Source organism: Carex rostrata, chromosome 1 (genome assembly GCF_964058835.1).
Source record: "Carex rostrata chromosome 1, lpCarRost1.2, whole genome shotgun sequence".
NCBI lineage: Eukaryota > Viridiplantae > Streptophyta > Magnoliopsida > Poales > Cyperaceae > Carex > Carex rostrata.
The window spans coordinates 13,588,968-13,611,040 of NC_135918.1; the positions used below are offsets into that span (position 1 = coordinate 13,588,968).

Below are 22,073 nucleotides of genomic sequence, written 5' to 3' on the forward strand. Positions count from 1 at the left end.
TTGTTCCGAGTTTTCTTTTGGGCTTTCTTCCGAGTTTGAACTGGACCGGTCTTTGGGCTAATGAGCCCGTTTATTAGCAGCCGAACGCGAGGGTTAGCTCTAGTTATCTATTGTAAATATTAATTTTGGATGGATTTTTAAACTGTATGACAACTGGGACCCGCTTGCAGAACTCTCTATTCTCATCGAACCGTGCTGCTTCATCTCTCTTTCTCCGAATAGATATCCTCTCAGGTAACAGAATGTTTCTGGTTAGATAAAGACCGTCCGATCAGAATCTGGGCCAATCCGGTCCGAGGTGGTATGCAATGGTCCCATTAATATTCGTGCGTGGATTCGGATCGGACGGCCAAAATGTAAACGTAAATATTATGTTACCTCAGAGGATTTGATTTCCTCTATCTCCTCTTTCTCTCTCTCTCCCTCTACCTCTCGAACCTTTCGTTTTTTCTCCTTTGAAACCTACAGTGGCGATTAGGGTTAGGTCTTGCCGCAACCTTCACCTCCAGTTCGTCGCCTCCGGTTCGTTTCTTTGTTAGCCAACTGCACTGCGTTTCTTCGCTCGGTCGTAACCTTCGCCTTCGCCTCCGCTTCGTTTTTTTTTTTTTTTTTTTTCCAGCGAATCGCTCTTCGTTTCTTCTTCTTCTTCGATCAAGTTGTTCGCCCTACAGTATTGTTCTTCGTCGGTGCTGAGGTACTTTTTTCTTCGATTTCTCTTCTTAACCGATTGCTTCTTCACCCGATTTAGGGTTTTTTTTTTCCTCATCCGGTTTTGGTTAGATTTTTTCAGTCATAATTGAATTATTGAACAGCACATATTTAGATATTATTTTATTCACGTTAAATTTCTTCTTGTAGATGTTCAAATTGCTTATTGCTGTAAAATTTAGAACAGATGTTCTCAGCACAAACCTGTTGAGCGTCATTTATCGTCGATTTATGGACCAAAATTTGTTATCATTTTCAAATCTGTGTCATTTTCAAATAAGGTATGCTTATTTGCTATGTCATTCATACAATACCCTGATTATTCTTTAATTGCCAAAAAATTGGCCAGTAAACCATTGTTTAGTTTATTACTAAAGGAAAGACAAATGATTCGATAATTGTTTTGGATAAAGTTATGAGAGAATTGTTTTTTGAATTCAAAATCCTTTTAGTATTTAAATAAGACTTAGCTTTGTTGTCCATGACAACATCAGCAATTTTTTTTTAAGAGTTCCTAGCTGATTTTGCTAACAAAATTGGAATCTGAAGCCATTTCTTTTGTCACCCGATTTAGGGTTCAGGGTTTTGTTGATTTTGTTAAAAAAAATTAGTCAAATTTCTCTGTATTTTTGGTTCTGTTGCTCAGTTTCTCCTCAAAGTTGTGTCCCCAGTTTAGGAGATTTAATAGAGGTCCTAAAAATATACTTATAATGAAAATAATGGTTTTCATGTTTGTAATATTTAAAGGATTATTACTAAATCATAATATTTTAATGCATTCCTCACTGGTACATTGGCTGATTCCATTATGTTGTTTAGTGCATTCCTCACTGGTACAAGTCCTTTGCTGATTGTGATTTACCTTGTCAGGTGTTGCAATTATCTCTTTTTGTGCATGCTATAGTGGTTAAGACTGTATGTTTCTATTTCTAATGGAAACGGTCAGCTCAACTGCTAATATTTTTTAGGAGAGTTAGACTATTAAATGTACTTTTTTTACGTATTCTGGTCTGTTTCATCAAACTTTATCAAATGGATTTCTCAGCGAAGTATATAAAATATGGTGTAGGATAATCCTTAGAATCTGTCTTCTTACATTATTTTCTTTTTCTTTGGGTTCAACGTATGTTTCTTGACTATTTATTATTTAGATAACATACAGAAGCAAAAAAGTTACGAGTATTACAGGTGCTGTACAATAAGGATAGATGTAAATTATATGTTATTCACCTGATTAACTATTGGCCTCATCTTTCTTTAGGTAAAAAAAAAAAGCCTCCAAAAAAATTTGTCCTATCTCCACTTTCAAGCTTGTCTTCTGTGCTTATCTCCTTCTGCGGGTCTCTTCTCGAGGTATTCTTCTCATTATTTTCACTTCACAAAATCATATTAGCAAATCTTACAGAAATGCTCAATGTTTTTCTTAATTTTCCCCGCCTTTTTTAAATGTGTTCTTATCACTATTATGTTATGATTTTACACATGTTAAATGTTTCTATCCTACACGGAGTTTACATATCTGCTGCCCCAATTTGTTGGCGTATTACCTTTTACCTATGTTACCTACTTGTGAGAATACAACAGCTTATATCTCCTATAGTATATTTTACTCACAATAAATCTTTGGAATTTCAAAATAGTATACCAGTACCTAAATTATGCTGGTACCGATGGGTACCTGTGTTCATATTGTTCCCATAGCCCTAAACATTCTTAAGAATTTGAGGCTGGTTAATACCTTTACTAATTTAGCTTATCAGTTTACCAATGAATAAAAAAGCCAGCAAAAATGAAATCACAAGGATAGAAATATGTATCAAAAGAATTTGGCACCAATTGACATGTTAATCAAATCACAAGCAATCCATACTCTCACCGGTATTTGTAAAAAGAGAAAAAAAAAAGATGGTATTCACAGATTTTGATCATTTCGCTAGACTTTTGTTAGTCTCAGTCATCATGAACATTATCTTAAAAAAGAGGGGATGTATCTGCAGAATTTAACTAAAATAAAGGAAACCTGATCTTATCTGGACCTACAAAATAGAAAATCATTCATAGCTATGTGAAATAGTGAATGAACCAAAACCGATACTGTTTTTCATACCAAATCATAACAAAATGTATATCATTAAGACACTTGCTAATCATTGTCTGTAGCAGTTCTCTTCCCAACTGAAAATTCAATCACTCACCACCTGTATCAGCAAAAGTAAGCAAGGGAAAAAGAAATGACTATCAATGGTACTCAGTTTTAAACCAGATAAGAATCACCACATCTTTATTTTCACATCGTTCCAATATAACTTTTTACCTACAATGTGTTTTTCTCAACAGCCATTAGAGAGCAGCCAGTACATCAATGGACGAGGAGTGGGAGAGAGCAGTCGAGGCTGCGCTAGGAGGCGCTGGCGCTGAGGAAAGCTCTTCCGCCTCTTCCTCGACACCTCGAAGTCTCACTTTAGATGGTGTCATTAAGTGTCTCCATGGTCGTCTCCCCTCTCCTGAAATCTTAGAACGGTACCAATCCCTTGAGCACCTGTCTATTGCTAATACAGGTGTCTCCTCTCTTGAGAGATTCCCACGTTTGCGGAGACTGACACGTTTAACTCTCTCTGATAATCGAATCTCTACCGGATTGGAGCACCTGGTTGATGCAGGTCTTGATTCGCTAAGAGATCTCGACCTATCCAACAATCGGATCGGTTCAGTCGAGGATCTAGCCCCACTAGCACGGTTACGGTTGATTTCTTTAGATCTTTATGAGTGCCCTGTAGCTAGAGTAAAGGATTACAGGTCACGGGTTTTCGGGTTAATCAGGAGTCTAAAATACCTTGACAAAATGGATGCTGATGAGAATGAGAGACCTGAATCTGATGAGGAGGAAGAGGATGAGGAAGAAGAGGAAGAAGAAGAAGAGGAAGAGGAGGAAGAAGAAGATGATCCAGGTAGCGGTGAAGTGGATGGGGATGATATTTTTAATGAGTCGGACGTTCATCTGATGACTAATGGTAACGGAGTTATAGATGGTGGGGTAATTTTGAATGAGGAGGATGAAGATGAAAGCGAGGCTGAAGAAGAGATGGTTAATGGGTTGGCTCCTCCAGAGGTTGCTAATGGATTTCGGATTGTTCCAGCCAGACCTGAGGAAGTAGTGGATGAAGAGGAGTCAGATGGAGAGGAGATAGATGAAGAGGAAGATGAGGAGGAAGAGGATGTGGTAGAGGTCCATGATGTGGTAGATGTACATGATGTGTCCGATGATGATGATGATGATGATGTGGATGATGACGATGGTGATGATGATGATGACGATGATGATGACGTGGATGATGAAGTGGCAGAGGAGATAGATGGGCATGAGAGAGGGGAGGAAGAAGATGATGAAGATGATGGAGAGCTTGGAGAGGAAGAGAATGGAGAGGCTGTCATTGTTCGTCACGGTTTTGAAAATGCCGAGGATGATGATGAGGTAATTCTTTCTATCCCACTAATTGATGGTATTGCAAATTGATTAGGAATCTAACATAGCGCCTGCCTATTCTAGTATTTGCAATTTTACTTTGCAAGGGATTATTTTGCCCTTATCTTTTTTCCCTTTTGGGAACTCGCATATCGGGTGCAGTGGATTTGGTTAAATTGATACTTTAGTTTAAAATGAAAAGTAGTTATGTGTGCAAGAGAACTTAGTTTGTTTGGCTTTTACTTCATATTATGTTTATTTATGTAAAAACAAATTATTTTCTTTCTCTTGGATCACTTGGTATATGACTTTTGTTTGGCTGTTAGCACCCTCTTATGTGAAATATTTAGTACAGCTCTGGTTTAGTCAAAATTCCCTTTTGCAATTTTAAAGCTGCTATTAACTCATTTTTTACAATATATGATTGGTATATGACTTTTGTTATGTTGACTTTTGCATCTATTAATTCTTTCCTCACACGGGGGCGATACTTTGGATAGTACTACTTTTTTGTGTTAATTTCATTTTTAGCCCTTCTTTAAGGATAGTTTTCTGCAGTATCTTCAAGTATTTTGCTGGATAGTTGGTTGCAATTTTTCAGGATTTTTTTTAAATTAACATGAATTTTTAAATTTTCAGGATGAAGATACCGGAACAGAGTATCTTGTTCAAGTTGCACAGCAACCTGATGGCACTGATGAAAGTGATTTTGATGCAAATGAGATTGAAGAAGAAATAGAAGAAGAAGATGGACTTGATGAGATAGACCCTTGCCCAGATACCAGCAGTCAACCGAAACCCTCTACATCATCACAAATCAACAAGAGGAAGCGAGATGACGATCATGATGATGATGATGATGATGACGGTGATGATGATGTCGATGACTTGCGTTCAGTTAGGTTTAGGGACTAGTGATGTATGTAAAGAATGATTGGTCTCTTTTCTTCTAAATTTTTTTCTTCTTTGTTTTATCTTGGGAGAAGAAAAATGGAGGTTTTGGAGGGAAGAGAAGTGCTCTGTTCTGCTCTCCTCCTCTAGTTGAAGTCTTAATTAGTTGTTAAGCAATTAATCAAACCTTAGGCTCTGTTTGAATTGTTCAAAGTCCTTTATTTTTTTCAGGTTCTAGTTCAACTACGTTTTTTTCTTGTGAAGGTGTATAATTTATTAATATATTCTCTCCTTGTTTGTTTGGTTGGAATAAGCACAAGTGCTTCCTTTTTTTTCAACGAAGCCCTCAACTATCTAATATTTTATGAAGTAAATCTGCTGTTATTCTTTGGAAATAACAGCAACCTATTATTCTGATCCCAACCGTTGATATTTGAGTTTTGTGCGTGAAAAAATTTGTTGACATTCCTGTATGAGAAAGCTTGAACGGTTGGGAAGGGAATAACAGACACCTGTTATTCTCAAGGAATAACAGCAGAATTATTTCCCAATTTGGAGGTTCTGGAGGGCCACACATGCATGTCAATAAAACAACTATAAAGAATACCGCATCTCTCAACCATATAGAGAGATCTATTAAAACATTGGGACAGTTCCAGAGAGAGTTCAAATACATTTTATCATTACATCTCATTAAATAAAGGGAAGGTAAAGCCATGACTAAACATGCTTGTGACCAAACATGTCATTTCTGGTCACATGAGTTTCCAAATTCATCATTGCAGAAAATGAGTTAAAATCATTATATGGGGACATTTTGAACATATTGGGGTTCTGAGTGCACATTATTGGATATAGTTAAAATATTAAATATATAATATACGCATGTCATATCGGGGATTGGGGATTCGGCATGATTTTCACGTGTATTTTCTGTTACCCATTTTGTTTTTCTGTCTTGGGAACGTTGTATCCGTGACTTAATTGTTAATTTTGGTAGTTTCATTTTCAGTTCACAACTAATTTGTTTTGTCCTATTTCTCACACTATCATAATGATTGATCGCACACTATTATACATCATTTTTTTTTATCGTCTTTAGATGAAGAAATAATGATTGATCGCACACTAATTTGTTTTGTCCTATTTCTCACAACTAATTTGTTTTTTTATCGTATTATACATCAATTGTTTTCTTATTATGAACACGATCCTTGATAAAACAGCTTCGAAACAAATAAGATGTTGGTGAAAACCAATAAAAAGAATGTAAACAAAAAATTGAAAACTTGAATAATTGTTGAACAATACTCAGATGTGGCATTACCCAATGATACTGGAAAGAAGACTATCGTTGATAACACTATGAGATCAGACTATGTTTACAGTTCCGATCGCCTGGTTGCAACAGGTATCGATCAATTGCAAGAGTTTGAAATGCAGCCCAACGATGCGGAGAATGTGATATCACATAATTGCTATTTTATTAATCCAAAAAATGTAAGAAAGTTTTATATTTTTTTCTTACTTTCTCAATGTTATAATTATCCAAGTCAAAAATATATTTTTGCACTTCCAAGCTCGTTTTTTTTAAATCTTTAAAATACACACTTACTATTGTCCAAATCAAATTTTATTATTGCACCAATGTACAATTGCTTATTATTTATTTATTTATTAACTTGAAAAAAAAATTAAAAACTTTTGAGAAAGTAAAAATTTTGATACTACATATAATATTCCATCTTGCAAACTACTTTTACAAAAGATTTAATTACGCTCCACCGTTCGGGCTATTAAAAATTCTTGAAATTTTGGAAATGGTTTCATGTTTTGATGGTATTTAGTTACATTTTTTTTTTTGGGTCATGAACTGATTATAGGGGATATTTTTAATGGTAAATCGTACTTTTCTTATTTGAGCCATTTTTATGTGAGTCACATCAAGCTTTGAAGTTACATATTACTCTTAAAATTTAAAATTTTATCGACAAATGAAACATTTGAAATTTAGATAATAGAGATGCAAAATATGATGTTTGTATTTGTCAAAACATTTGTATAAAAACTTTAGATGATAAGACTACTGAATGTACAATCTGAATAAACAATCAAAGAAGGAAAACACGTTTAATTCAATTAATTGAGAAATTGTTCTTATATATTTTTTTAATTAATTTATAACATTTATTATATTTCTTTGTACTATCAGACTTGTGACAAATATGCCATCTTCTGCAAGATGTTGGAGAAGTTATAAAAAAAAGAGGAGGAGAAAATAATGGATCCCAAACAAATTTCATCTAATTTTATTTCAAATTTTAATATTACAATTTCAATACAAATACTCCAATCAGAAACACTGCGACTGCATTCCAAAATTATTTTTCATACGATTTCATTGGTTTATAAAAATGTTCAGAGCTATTTAAAAACGGTTTAGACTAAGTCGGAATTAACTACGAATAAAAATCAAGTCATCATATTAGTAAATAGAGTTGCAGTATAGAATGTAATGGATCAGGTTGGATACAGTCACAAAGATACCTTGAGTCAGGATCATTTGATCTGATCCGAACCCGATCCGAACAAGTGACGAATCAAACCAGCTCTACTCTTCGTCTAAACTAAACGCTAGCTTGGTCAATAAATTTCTCAATAATAACACTAGATTGCACTTACAATTATAAAACAACATCAAATTGATTATTATCTTAACTAAAAATATTAATTGGGGGATACCAAAATTACATTCAAATTGATTATTATCTTAATGCAAATTGATCTAATTAAACATCTCTAAATATTCACTTGAATTATCTGTCAAGGGGGGAACAACAATAAGAGAGAGCAAACTACCAGAATATTTTAAACAAACACAAAGATCCCTGATATCACAAACAATAAACTAAGAAAAGCTACCAATTTCTTTCTGCATTATCCCTAACTAAACACAATTTTTGAATAAGTTATCCTTTCTCCATTACATGACTAAATATCCAAAGTGTAGAGAGGGTCGCAAGCAACTAAGCCAGTGTAGGAGAAAGGGATCAGCATCAATCAATTCGTCACCTAAAAAAGGGTAACAAGATAACGATTAATCAACTATTCATAGCAACGAATTTTATTTCAAGCATTGAATTGAGAACTATTGGAGGGATGTCGTTTTCAATGGGCTCATGTGATGTCATGTTTCAAATTATCAAAAAAAGGAGAGCCTTATCTTTTTCCTATGGAGCACATGGATTCTCTTTTACATATTCTAATTATTTATGTTTGGTAGGTTTGACTCCTCGCTTAATCAACATATACGTATTAATAAACAATGAAACAGGGCATATGGATCTACTTATCAGATTCTATAGAGTTAGGATTTAGATATTATGAATATTCTTTTGACCCGAAGAACAATTGACCCTAGGCAATTCTATTGAGAAAGTGAGCACATATACTATAGTAGAACTTGATATGTTTTCATGGTTATACATTTTTTTAGGAATATCTTTCCCTTTCGAAAAACATTGTACCGATACCACGCATTTTGAACGAGTAATTAACAGATTAGTTCGAGCCTATTCGAGGATTCGATGTGACTATTTTCACTTTGGCAAACACAAAAAGAAGAGGCTTCACTACTTTGGAGTGGCTTTTTGCCTTTGCATTGAACTGTTTCGAGTATTTGAATATTCGGCTTTTTCTCCTCGTAATAGATTAGCAACAAAAGAGCTCCTACTGATACCTTAACGAACAGCCACCAAGGCAGCCAGCGCAATTTAAAAACCAAGGATCATTATGCCAAAATTAATTTCTGAATGGGTAATTTTTATGAAAAAAATCCTGAAGGGGCTACATTTTATGTGCAAAGACTTCTTATGCCATGCCTAAGGGTATTTCTAAATACAAGTTCCATCCAAAAGAAAATTGGTGAACACCTCGAGCCAGGCCAGTTGCGGTTTCGAGCAGTTCTTTCTGCTTTTTATTTTCCCCAATTTGTTAAGATCCCCACCCTTACTCACATGATACATAGTGATTTATATCGACTAAACACCTAAATCAACAAGCATAGTACTAAAAAGAGTAAGGTATTGCAATTTTGCCCGAGCAAAACATTGTATGAATTTGAGAAAAACTGGTGGAATGTCTGATTAAAATGTTTTAGAATCCTGATATGCATGTGACTGATTCACTATGTATAATTAGAGTAATTAGCTTGTGTACCTCGAAAATCAGTCGCAAGGATCACTATCGTAGGTCCAACTGAGTACTTATGTCAACAAAAATACAATGTCATGTTATCACTGTTTTACAATATTTTTATCTAAAAACTTTACCTGGTCACTTTCTGATATTGTTTGACAATTGGAGATAACATTGGGACAATGGCGATTTTTGCGTGGATGGGATTACTGACTAATTTAAGCAAGCGAAGGAACCTGGATCTTTGTTAGCATAATTGGAACCGATAGACGTCTTTTCTGTAATTCGGGATAGAAGTGAGACAAAGAAAGAATAGCGTGAACTAATTTAAGCAAACGAAAGAACCTGGATCATTGTTGGCATAATTGGAACCAATAGACGCATTTTCTGTAATTCGGGATAGAAGTGAAGCAAAGCAAGAATAGCGTGAACTAAGTTGCGCATGGGTGTAACAAATCAATGATAAAAATTTGTTACTCTTAACGCCTTCTCTCACACTTTGGACGATTTTCTTGGCATAGATGCATATCTATGTTGGGTGTTTTGGAGATATCGGCAATATATAGTAGTGAGCATTTAACAATGAAACATAATCTCGAGGAGTCAACTAGATAAAACCTACTTGTTAAGATACACTACTTAATGCATACAAATGGAATACAGATAAATGTACTGTACAATATGAACAAATAAATAAAAAATGGATGATAAGAGAAAACACACTCTCTGACCAAAAAACCAACTTTTGGGCTGGTAGTAAAAGAAAACACTTGACATAACTGGACTTCTGATTTTATATGTTGTATTTTAACCAGACCTAAAACCATGTCAGTACCAATGCAAATACTCTGATGGTAACAACAATGTTACCTTCACCTTCTTTACCACATCAATGTTGTCATATTATCTCTGCTGCTACTATACTATTCGTAATATTCTACCAATAACACCAGTGGAAATACCTATTACTTGAGTGCATTTAAGTTTGTAAGAACCTTTACCGTCCTATTTTAAAGATTCATTTGAACTATTGCATTTCAATAGTTCTGAATCTATATCATGCTGTTCACCACCAAGCTGCACAAGTGACAAACTTTACCTTCTGGGGCCCACAACAACAATCTAACAAATTGTTGTCTGTGATGCCTATTTGAGCTTTGGCAGTGCTTTTAGCTTAGTGGTTTTGTGGTTAGAATCAGTCCTAAAAAAATTAGTCAACCTCTAATACCATATTTACTTTTGTATAATAGACAAGATGAGTTAAAAGAAGATAGAGAAAGTTATGAACCAGAATTTACCATGCAAGGTGAAACTTGCAGTTACTGTGGAGCAGCCCCACCTGCTTGTTGCCTCTGCTGGATCTGCAATAATAAATTTGCTGCAAACTGGAGGGTGGATTGATAACGTTGGTTCTTTTCAACATCGGGTTCTGACGTGGCGGTAACAGCGGGGACCACCTCAGGTTGGTAAGGCGGGACCGAATTTGAAGGCCTTGTTGGGGTGTTCATATAGCCACTGTAGTTATCTGGTTGGTATGGCTGGTGACTCTGGAAAAAGGTAAAGAAATGTTAAAACTAAAAAAATAAACTAAAAAAGTTACAGATGAACCCCCAAAAAAAACTCTGAAAAAGTACCAGAAATTTGTTTTACCAGATAAGGACCTAAATCACCGAGGTAAAAAAATGTTAAAACACACAAAAATTAACTAAAAAAGACACAGATGTACTCCCAAATATCTCTGAAAAAATCCAAGTACCAGAAATTTGTTTTACCGATAAGGAGCTGAATAGCCGCAAAGAAATATTAAAACTTATATAAAAAAAAATTAAAGAAATCACCGAAATACCCCCAAAAGTACTAGAAATTTGTTTTACCAGATAAGGATCTGAATCTCCTGAGGTGAAGAAATATTAAAACTTACAAAAATAAACTAAAAAATCACCGAGGTACCCCCAAAAATCTCTGAAAAAACCCAAGGACCGGATATTTGTTTTACCAGATAAGGAGCTGAATTCTGTACTTCCTGGCCCCCTGTAACATTCACTGTGGTTGGCACATACATCCCATTGTTTGGCACAAAAGACATTTGCCCGGAGTTCATGCTTACATGTGGACCCACTCTCTCTCCATGTCCATTGATATTACCATTGCTCATACTATTACTGGATGCAAATGCAGGTGCAAGAGATTGCAAGGACGAAATTAACTCGGGAGTGAGAGAAACTCCTGTTTGTGCGGTGGCCCCACGCAACTCATCCTGATCAAGTGAATTTGGTCTTGGTATGACAGGTGGCGGTAGAACAGGTCGTGGACTTTCATGTTGCGGTAAGTGCAAAACAACACCATACAGCCTTTCGGGGCCTCTAATGCCGAGAACATCTGTCAAGAACTCTGACGGTGGGACCAGGAAGAGAGTGGTGGTCCCATCATACATCTTGGCAACCCCAGCACGATTTTTAAGACGCAGGTACTGGAGGAACTCAGTGTAGGAAGCGAAATCAGCCTCACTGTCTGGTAAGAAGAAGACTGCATCAAACCCGACTCCTTCGTAGTAGTGCCGAGTCAGGGTTTCTAGATCAGTGCGGGCTGAACAATTTACCACATGTGGCCTGATACAAAGGGGAAAAAAACACACACACAATTAAATAGGAAAGTGGAACTAAATTGTCAAGTGCATGATATAAGATCAAAGTCAGGTTTATTACAATGAAATGTGACAATTTCCAACCAGATGCACCATTGAAGGCATGCATGTTTAGTACTAGACTGAAACTCAGTACCAGTTATACTAGTTCGTTCTCAGGCTTGCTGTGTGGTATTGTACCGCTAAGCGGTCAGCACAATAATCCTTAATTCAACTCATTTACAAACAACAATTCAACTTACTGTGTAAGTTTTACCACACAGTGCAAAAGAATTAACAAAATAAAGGAAAACTATAATTGAAGTTGACTAATTATACTAGTAGTTTGTTCTCAGGCTATAACTAATAGATGTTGACCAACCCATCCAGTTTTACCAATTATACCAGTTTATTCTCAGGCTTGCTATGCAGTACTGGTACCACTAAGTGGTCAGCACAATAATCCTTAATTCAACTCATTTACAAACAAGCATTTAACTTACTTTATAAGTCATACCACACAATGCAAAAGAATTAACAAAATAAAGGAAAACTATAATAGAAGTATTATCAGATTGTAGCAACATAAACACATACATAGGGAAGTCGAGGCCATGACCAATCGGCACACACCGTGCATTACAGACAAAACTCCCTCCCTTGTGAATAGCGCCACGCCACCGGGACCCATCATCAGGTGTCCCTCGTGCCTCACCATATGCTCTCATCCCAGCAGGGCTAAAACGCCTCTCACTAGACCCTCCTCTAATTACCGGGTGGCTATTCACATAACCCGGTTCATCCAGTGGGTACCTGTCATACCTGTCATCCCATCGCATCCTCTTTACCTCCCTCTCATCATACAGGTCACGGTCACCGTATACTGGGTCATGCCTGAGACTCGAAGGGGGAGGAGGTAGTATCCCACCAAATGGCGGTGGACCTGGAACAAAGGAGTCTTCATCAGGGCGGGCCCCACTGCTGGAGAAGACGATGCGTATGCGGGGATCGTTAAAGAGACGGCCCTCGAGGCCTTCTTTAGCCCTTCGGGCCTCGTCAGTGCTGCGAAATTCAACAAAGGCATAGCGACGTGCCGGGAAGCACTTGATGCGCTCGATTTCGCCAAAGAGGATCATGGCATTGTGCAGGAGTTGCTCGTCGATTTTTACTTCAGGTGGGTACCCGATCCAGAGGACATTGGTGGGCTGGTTTCCTTGCTTTCTCCATTCTCCTTGCGGCTTTAAAACATTTAAAATAAGTTAACTCTACAGTTCTAATGGAAAAGATAGACATCATTGAAGTCGGGTGGATTTACATTTGCTAAATGTGGGTCAATTGACCCACATTTAATCTAAAAACCCTTTAAACTTGTACTATAGATTATAATTCTAAAGGTAAAATTGCTATATATGTGCTAAATTTGACTCCCATAGATTAAAATCCTTATGTGCATATTGACCCCCATAAATTAAAATTGCTATATTAACATTTACTAGAAATCTTTGTGCATATTGACCCCCATAGATCAAAATCATGCCTCTACCTCTGAATAAAGTGGTCTTAAACTTTCTCAAAACCATAGCCTTTTTGGTTGTACAAATGTAAGTTTTAAAGCTGTAAATAGTAGCGGTTTAAAGGCTATTCTCATTGACATTCGAGTAGTTTTTTGAAGCCAGAGATTTTGTGTGCAGTAATTCAGGCTAGTTCAAAACTTTTTACTCAATAATGCATAATAAGCAACTTAACAAGTCACGTTAATAATAATAACTAGAATTTACAAAGTAGATTTACCGCATATCGCCTAGTCTCTAGGTTTGGAGGATCACGAGAGCCTCTTAGCCCCTCACGCCTTTGATCAACTGGTTCCTATTATTTCACAATAAGAAAAATCATGTTATAGACATATTACTACACATAATACACTAATGACATCTCTGTAGGTTTCACCGAGGATAAATAAAGTACAAATTAGTTATATGATTGTGCACCCAGGAAGCCATGAAGAACAAACAAAATGGATTTGCGGTTAAATTCTACCAGAAAATACCAAACCCAACCCATATTATAGTCAATATTTATACCCGTCTTGAAGGTGGAGTTCTTTGAAAATCAACAGATAACACTTCTCCACCCAAAAACTTCCCGTTCAAGCTTTTATGAGCTGAGATGGCATCCTCAAGTGTAAAATAATCAACCATAGAAGAATTCCGATTTCTTAAAAACACAAAATCTTCTATCTTGCCGAATTTTAAAAACTCTTTTTCCAGCATTTCTTTACTGACAGAAGGGCTGATACCACCAACCCATAAGTGCCTTGCAGCTTTTGCCTACACCAGAAAAAAAAAACAGAGAGAGAGAGAGAGAGAATGGTTAGATAATCTGTGAGACAAATATAATAATTCCTTGTAACTAGACTGTAAGAAAATGTTGTCATTACCTCATTCATTCATTAAGTTTATTTTCAAGCCTAAAAGTTCTCTAGAACAAATTAGGGTTTTATTTTTACATAACAGAAAACCCTAATCCAGAACAGCCGAACCCTAACTGAGAAGTAAAGAGATAAAGAGATATAGACGAGTACCGGTCGAGCCATCTCGATTCGCATGGAGCCACCGTGGATCGAGGCGCCCTGAGCGGTGTTCATGGCGGTTCGAGCAGCTTCTACGCTGCGAAAGAGGATGAAGGCGTAAGAACGACCGTGTGGCACGCGCATGGTGACGCAATCGAGGGCGCCGTAAGGACCAAGCAAGGACATAAGGTCGGCGTCTGTCGTCGGCGGAGGGAGACCTCCGATGAAGAGGACATTGGTGGCAATCGCCGACGCACCCGCGGCGGAGGAAGCCGAGATAGGCGGAGATCGATCCTTGTCTGAAGCCATATCGATCGACAAGGAGAGAAATTGGGGATAGATCGGAAACGAGAGGAAAGAAAAGAAACCGATCGCAGAAATTGGCGATCGATTGGAGATAAGAGAGAGTTCTAGGCCTCTACGGTATTTGATTCTTTCAGGTTAAATCTAAACCGCCCAGTTTAGATCAGCACAAATATTAAAGGGCCCGGGCATTACATGAGGAGTCTGGATTGGTCCGGATTCTGACGTACGGTGTATATATAACCTCAATTGGTGAGTTACTGCAGTGTGTTCGGACTCCAAGTTCAAGGTGGGGAAAGAAAAAGGTGGTCATATCCCCTAAAATAACTCAAAAAAGTTCTTTACATCAGGAACGTTTGATCAGCATAAGGGTCAATCCGGCACAAAGTGGAATGCAAGGGTATGCTTTAATATTCGTGCATGAACAGATCAAACGGTTCGTATCTAAACCTAAAATTTGAGATACTTTAGGTTCTTTACTCAAGAAAAGAAGGGGTAAAGATTGGTTTCTTTTATTTCCGTCAACAAATAAAAAACAAAAATAATCTTAGTGATAATTTGACATGGTTTCCCCTATTTATGTCTGAATTAAAGGGTCAGGACATGTGTTTCAAATTCCGGTATTTCTAAATTTAAAATTTATTTAATATTTTCGTAAATTTTAATTGGAAATTTATTTTTCTTAAATAACAAAATCTGGTCTTTCTTTCGGCCAGTCAAACATAGGGGTGCAAACAGGTTACGGGTCAGATATTGTCCAGCTGTATTTGAAAATTAGATATGGATATCTGATATTCGAATATCTTAACGGATACGGATATGATTTTAAATTTTAATTATCCGTATCCGAATAGTAAATATATATTATTAAAAAAATTATATGATTCACTATTATAAAAAGCGGATACCCATTTATGTACCTGTTTAATATCTGATTTGTATATGTATCTATCTAATATCTGATCCATATCTTATATAAAAAAATAAAAACATATACGAATATGATTTTACCACTATCTAATTGCTTTCAAACAAAACAAAATCAAATCAAATCGAACTATTAAACCGGTTTTAGAAAATAACTCAAACCGCTCTATTTAACCGAAAAAACCGAACCATTTAAGCCAAAAGAAATTATAATGCTGGACAAAATAGAGGTAAATAAATAAATGGATCATAAGAGAAACCAAGACAACAAGCAAGTAAGCACAAAAAATTAGAGAAGACCCAAGATTTTACGTGAAAAATCTTTCGGAAAAAAAATCACGGAAACACACAACACAAATTTACTAAATCAAATAGTCTTACAAGTACATAAAATTAGAATTCTCAATAGTACTTTCTCACACAATCTCAACAATCAACTACCGAAGAAAAATTACTGCTATAGAGAGCCACCTGTACTGCTATATTAAAATATGGAAATACAAGCAAGAGTTCATAATTAATTTCCTTTTATACCATTAATAAAAGGAAAAGTAACTGAAGATGAGAACTAATTGGAATATACAACCAAGGACAAATAAACAAGAAAATAACAAGCGTAACCAGAGAACATCGATAAAAGAATATAAATTAGAAACACCCCTTTTACTGTCAACACTACTGTTTTTTTTTGGCAGATCTCAATCTTGACCCATTTATTTGCTAAATCTGCAAAGCACAAACATGAAAGGTAAATAAGCTTTTTAGTACTTAAACTTGCATGTTATATACTCTCCATTAATTAAATCCATAAACTAAGAATTCCTTGGAAGTTTCCAACATTAATCCGTTTTTTTTTTCCATCCTATATATCAATCTATTTGCTGAAACTAAATCCTTACAATAGATAGCCCAACTAATGCACAAGTACAGTCTCAAATCTGAGTTGCTATTTAATTAGTTACTTAAAGTACAAAATATAACTACGATTCTCTTATTTAAGTTATAATTTCCTTGAATAACAGATGAAAAAAATGCAAAAATTTATTCAGAGGTCGATGAGGACAAATAATAGTGCTAACCAATTAAAATGTATACTGGTACATATATATTAATATACCAGACAAGCAAATCCAAAATTTAAATTCTATACTATAGTAGAAAATTATGGTCCACTTATCAAGCAAAGCACAAATGCAAAAGATATATAACGCATAATTACAATTAGAATTTTAGGTAGATAACACATGGATCAGATATATGATATAAAGCTTGTTCTACCAAGTGGAAGAATTATATACCTGAACAAAATAGTGATAGCAAGATCAAGTTTCTAGTACTCTTGTTGTCCCATCATTTGTGATCTGAGCTTGCGGTTACATTTGTGGTAAAACTGAATGGTGTTTTCTGGTAAGTAGCATAGAAAGATTCATCCAGTGAATAGATAGTCACCTTCGGAATGTGCTTAAATTTATTCCACTCAGAACCATTCTCTCGTTGGCATGCAATTTTCACCAGCAACTCCTCACTACACCAGATTCTCAGTTTCTTTGGCATTGTCGTTGTCAAGTAATCTGACAGAATTTTCATTTCATGATCAATTAATGCCATCGTTTGTATACCTTTAAGGTTCTCCACAGCTTTCAGATTTGAGCATTCTTTAATTAGAATATATGAGATGCTGGGTAAATTTGAAATCTTCTCTAAGATTGGATTTCTAGAAACACGAATATCTTTGATTGATGGGAGGTTCTCCACGGTACTCAGCTTATCAACTCCGTAAATTTGTAGGTACTCCAAAGAAGTAGCATGGTGCAAAAGACCCTGAGGAAGGGATCTCAGTTGGGGACAAGCTTCAATATATAATTCTTTTAGCTTGGGCATGGCTGTCTGTCCCTTGTTCCATTGCCACTCTTTCCAGTTGAGCATCCCTTCAAAGCTTAGTGTATTTAGTTTGGGAAATGCTGGTATAGCAAAACAACTTATTGCATGGACCGTTTGATCTTTGTTTTCGGTATCTCCATACATGAACTCTTGTCCAATATTCACGACTGAATATGCACCTTTTATTCGAAGTAAATCCAAATTAGGGAGTTGGCCTAATGGAGCCAGCTCCTCAAAGCATGCACTATTTTCGATACAAAGATATCTCAAGTTTGGAAGAGCTGCTCCCAAATTCAACCAATTAGGAAGGCATTTGCCAAAGTAGCCTTCAATTGTAACAATTTCTACTGAACGTGGAGGACAAAGCTCATATAAAACACCGTCACTTATTACCTTCTTCTCATTTGTTTGTGAAGCTTGATCTTTCCAGCTCAATGATTTGTAAATTAATTTTAGGTCTTGTAAACGATCTTTATTTTGAAGATTTGCTCTTTTTGCTATGTTCTTATCTAACACTTTATCCAAACTGAATAAATGAAGAACAATTAACTGTGATAGGGTTTCTATGCTGTCTAGGCTACTAAATCCTTCCAAGCTATTCTTGTCTGGCTTGAATCCGTATAATTCAACGAGGTTATCTAGTTTATTCAAGCCTGTTGGGATTGCCTCAATTCCAGAATTGTAAGTATTGATATACTTCAATTCTTGTAGATTGATGATACTAGGAGGGATGTGTGACAATTGTTTGCAATTTGCAAAATTCAAATATACTAGGTATTTGAGATTTCCTATGGAATTCGGAAGATTTCTTACTGTTGAACCACCGACATCTAAGTATCTCAAATGCATGAGGTCACACAAAGAATTTGATAGGCATGAAAAATTTGAGCAACTGAGATCTAAAATGCGGAGGTTTAAAAAGACTTTACATAGATCATCAGGTGCAATTTCGGGTTTATAATGAACCAATAATGTTCTTAATCTTTTTTCCTTTTTAATTACCTTAATGTTGATCTCATTTCCTTCTATTGATAATCGTCATACTTGCAATGAACCCTCAGACCTAGATGAATGTTGTCCCTTCCATAATATACAGTTCTCATATTTTCCTAACTGGCGTGCGAAGGACCACAAAATGTCATGCATTTTGCATTTTACTTGATTATAACTTGGTCCTGTTACTTCTAAAAGATTTCGCAGTAGTAACTCCGTGTAGTACTCATTCCCTAACTCCCAAAAATCTCCATTGTCTTGCAAAAATCCTTCTGCTAGCCAGAGATAGATTAATTTTGATTTAAAAAACACATAATCTTTATGAAAGAGGGAGCCAAAGATGAAACACTGCTTCAAAGACGGTGGAAGGTCCTCATAGCTCAAATAGAATGCATGATGGACATCTCCCGGTAGCCCATTCATGGACCACACATTGCTTCTAAGAACTGCTTGCCAGTTGCTTCTCGTATTTCCCTTTGTGCAAAGTACACCGCCTATGCTTTTAATAGCAAGAGGCAAACCATCGCATTTTTTAACAATTTGCATCCCGAGTTCTAAGAGATCTTGAATCTCACTCTCGATCCCATTTGGAAGTACCTATCAAATAATTATGTGAATATGATGTTAATAACTTTGGATTATCCTCTTATTTAAGTCTTCAAAATTAATGTAAAGTTTGTTAGAAAATTTGAAGGTAGTTGGAGGAATAAAAATATAACAATAGAGATCAAAATTAGGGCACTGGTTTTAATACAATTGTAATCATATTCTCATATGGCCAAAGTTGAATAGGTTGAGTTTAAATCACAGATTCATACATCCATACACATTAATATAGTGGTGGGCTAAAATGATGCATACAACACATTAATAAAATATATTAATAAAATGGTGGTCTAAAATGCTGCAAACAACATATAACCAGTTTAATTAAGACCGAGTTTAAGTCTCACTCAAATCTGAACCAACTTAGTGGATTAACCACTATAGTTGTGTTGTATATACTTTTAGTGGTCAAAGTGACATGGAAATTACGGAAATAGTAAAAATACTAATTAATATGGTTTTCATTTATACCTGTTTAATTAATAAGGACAAGCTATCTTTGTCAGATAACTTCTCAACCCGGTTTATTTTTGTGGCCCTCATTCCATTTGCAACTCTTTCATCTCGAGTTGTGATAAGTAACCTACTCCCATGTGCTCCGTCCATCATGGGAGCACGCAACAGGTTGTTCCAAACCACTCGGCTCTCATTCCAAACATCATCGAGAACAAGAAGAAATTTTTTTCCCTGGACAAGCCTCTTGAGTAAAGGCACTAGCTCCGATCTTTCTTGAGCATCACCGTGCTCACCTCCTGCCTCCCGAATCACACACTTCAACAATTCTACTTCTATCACATCTTTTGAGATGCAGACCCATATTTTTAACTGGAATTCCTCCTGAATTCTCGTATCACTGAAGATCCTTTTTGCGAGAGTAGTCTTCCCTATTCCTCCCATCCCCACAATAGCAGCGACACACACGTTTTCTCTCATGCCCTTCTCTTCTTCGGTAAGCCAGTTCACCAGCAGCTCAGTATCTTCTTCAATCTTTTCTCCCACAATATCATCTAGCACAACCAAGGGATCAGTCTTGCGGCTGATGATCGATTCCACTCGGCGAACTCGGGGGGAATGCCCAAGACAGATTTGTGATTCGGTCAAACCGAGATAATACTTTTTCTTGGCAAGGCCCTCTAATCTCAAGTGAATATCCTTGATTTTGTAACCAATCTCATGAGCCATGAACGGATTACGGAAGCAAGACAACAATGGGAAGCCACAACGAGCATCTGAAGAGGAACTAGAAGTGGAGGCAGCAAAGTGCTGCTTGGCCTTGAGTTGACAGAGGTCGATGACGTCATCGGCATCATACATGATATCCTTGAGTTGCATGAGCCACCGCTCGATGGCACTGCTCTTGCTCTGTTTCCTCTCAGCATCGGCAAGGACGCATTGGATGTCACGAACAGTCTCCCCAAGCTTCTCGATCTGGCAAGGGATGCCCAACAACATACCCACCTCATCCTGAACCATTTGCATGAGAAATTCGCTAAACTTTGACAGGGAAACATTGAGTATCATCACCTCTCTGTTGTGAATGAGAGCTCACCAGGGAGAGAGGTTGCAATAGGGATAGTTGGAGAGTGGTTGCGGTTTCTACTAAACTATTGAAGGCAAAGTGAAAAAAACACTTGTCAGATTATTATAAAATGTATTGTGGTTGGAGAGTTGTAGTAGCTTGATTTCTAGATCTAAACACATATGGCATGACCAAATCATTGAGCCTATGCTTCATGCATAAGAATACAGAGACCTAGTTTTCAACAGAGCCCCTGCATTATGAAAAAAAAAATATTCTCAAATATATGCTTACCACTGAACCACATATTAATTTAATACGAAGATCATGTTGGAAGGTTCAAATCGACTATTTGAACTTTGAAAATAAAATTATAAGCGGGGAGTAAAAACATCATTTTTGTTTCCCAAGACATGATAGCCTACCTCACTACTAAATATTTTAAATATTTGGTTCATACGGTGATGGGTTTAAAAAATTCTATCGGTTTGATCTAACCATTTTTAAAATTTCAAAACCAAAAAACCAAACTAAATCGAACTATTAAACTGGTTTAAAAAAATGAACCGAACCGATCCATTTAACAGGAAAATTAAACTCTCTTGGTTCGGTTTAAAACTGATTAAACCAGACCCGATGAACACCCCTACCGCAGGGGAATACTCGTGTTGGCACCTGTCAAATAACAGATCCGAAGCTTTCCTCTATAAAAGTGTGATTGGTCTTGAATCACACTAATCAGCCAAGCAAGATTTAGCTGATCAGAGCCCAAGGGTTTTTCATGTTGAAATTAGATTAAACCTATAGGTATATATGGGTATATATGGTACATATACATTAATCTAATTTCAGAAACAATATTAATTATTTTATTATGGACTAGCTAGTACAAACCAGGCAGAGGAAGATTCAAATTACGAAAGACACATATATGTGCTTTAATTGTAAAGCACAAACAAAACCTATTAAAGCTACAAATGAAGAGAAACATAAAGCAGGAAATAATACTAACCTCTTGTTAATTACATGCTCATTTTCTCAAGCAACATATGGTCTGGTAACTCTGGTAAATAAACTTCTAATTATTACAACAATTTCAAGCTCAAAATAATGGATGCTCCAGGGGAGAGATGGACATACTTCCTCAAAGTCTAGTTAACAGACCATGTCATTGTAATTCTCAAAAAAGAAAAGGACTATTTCCAAATTGGTAGCTGCAAGGTACCAGAACTGTTGCTGTAGCTAATTAATTAATATCTTTGATTATTCAAGGGGTGTCACTGATTGACTGTGACTGTTGCGTTGAAGGCGAAGTGAAAAAACACTTATCCAATTATTAAAAAATATATAGTGGTTGGAGAGTTGTAGTAGCTTGATTTCTAGATCTAAACAT

General features: G+C 36.2%; 2 protein-coding genes and 1 pseudogene across 7 annotated transcripts; 1 reads left to right on the top strand and 2 right to left on the bottom strand.

Annotated features, from left to right (window-relative positions):
- The first annotated feature begins 418 nt into the window (after positions 1-418).
- Positions 419-5,344, top strand: LOC144559529 (Leucine-rich repeat (LRR) family protein). Its single transcript, XM_078308585.1, has 4 exons — positions 419-694; positions 1,970-2,061; positions 3,046-4,180; positions 4,811-5,344. The coding sequence occupies exons 3-4, from the start codon at positions 3,071-3,073 to the stop codon at positions 5,084-5,086; spliced, it is 1,386 nt and encodes a 461-aa protein (XP_078164711.1). The 5' UTR covers positions 419-694; positions 1,970-2,061; positions 3,046-3,070; the 3' UTR covers positions 5,087-5,344.
- A 2,508-nt stretch (positions 5,345-7,852) lies between these two features.
- On the bottom strand, positions 7,853-14,837 carry FPA (RNA binding protein). 5 transcript variants are annotated; one of them, XM_078308606.1, is made up of 7 exons: positions 14,464-14,837; positions 13,964-14,209; positions 13,674-13,748; positions 12,480-13,120; positions 11,256-11,868; positions 10,558-10,806; positions 7,853-8,134 (listed from the first exon to the last, which is right to left on the bottom strand). In XM_078308606.1, the coding sequence occupies exons 1-6, from the start codon at positions 14,758-14,760 to the stop codon at positions 10,579-10,581; spliced, it is 2,100 nt and encodes a 699-aa protein (XP_078164732.1). In that variant the 5' UTR covers positions 14,761-14,837; the 3' UTR covers positions 7,853-8,134; positions 10,558-10,578. The 5 variants fall into 5 exon arrangements, with proteins under 5 accessions (XP_078164732.1, XP_078164739.1, XP_078164748.1 ...); XM_078308613.1 differs by having other exon boundaries at positions 10,548-10,806; XM_078308622.1 differs by lacking the exon at positions 7,853-8,134 and adding an exon at positions 9,868-10,460.
- A 1,185-nt stretch (positions 14,838-16,022) lies between these two features.
- On the bottom strand, positions 16,023-21,389 carry LOC144559568 (putative disease resistance protein RGA3; annotated as a pseudogene). The gene is made up of 4 exons (XR_013513178.1): positions 21,314-21,389; positions 19,633-20,933; positions 16,980-19,152; positions 16,023-16,407 (listed from the first exon to the last, which is right to left on the bottom strand). The product of XR_013513178.1 is annotated as a putative disease resistance protein RGA3 (transcript).
- Positions 21,390-22,073: the final 684 nt, after the last annotated feature.

Excerpts from the sequence above, each read along its gene's own strand:
- LOC144559529 (XM_078308585.1), top strand. The coding sequence starts at position 3,071 with ATGGACGAGGAGTGGGAGAGAGCAGTCGAGGCTGCGCTAGGAGGCGCT. Across the intron at positions 4,181-4,810 it reads ATGCCGAGGATGATGATGAG|GATGAAGATACCGGAACAGA; the intron begins GTAATTCTTTCT and ends TTAAATTTTCAG.
- FPA (XM_078308606.1), bottom strand. The coding sequence starts at position 14,760 with ATGGCTTCAGACAAGGATCGATCTCCGCCTATCTCGGCTTCCTCCGCC. Across the intron at positions 13,121-13,673 it reads TAGAGACTAGGCGATATGCG|CCGCAAGGAGAATGGAGAAA; the intron begins GTAAATCTACTT and ends AATGTTTTAAAG. Across the intron at positions 10,807-11,255 it reads AGAATTCAGCTCCTTATCTG|AGTCACCAGCCATACCAACC; the intron begins GTAAAACAAATA and ends ACCTTTTTCCAG.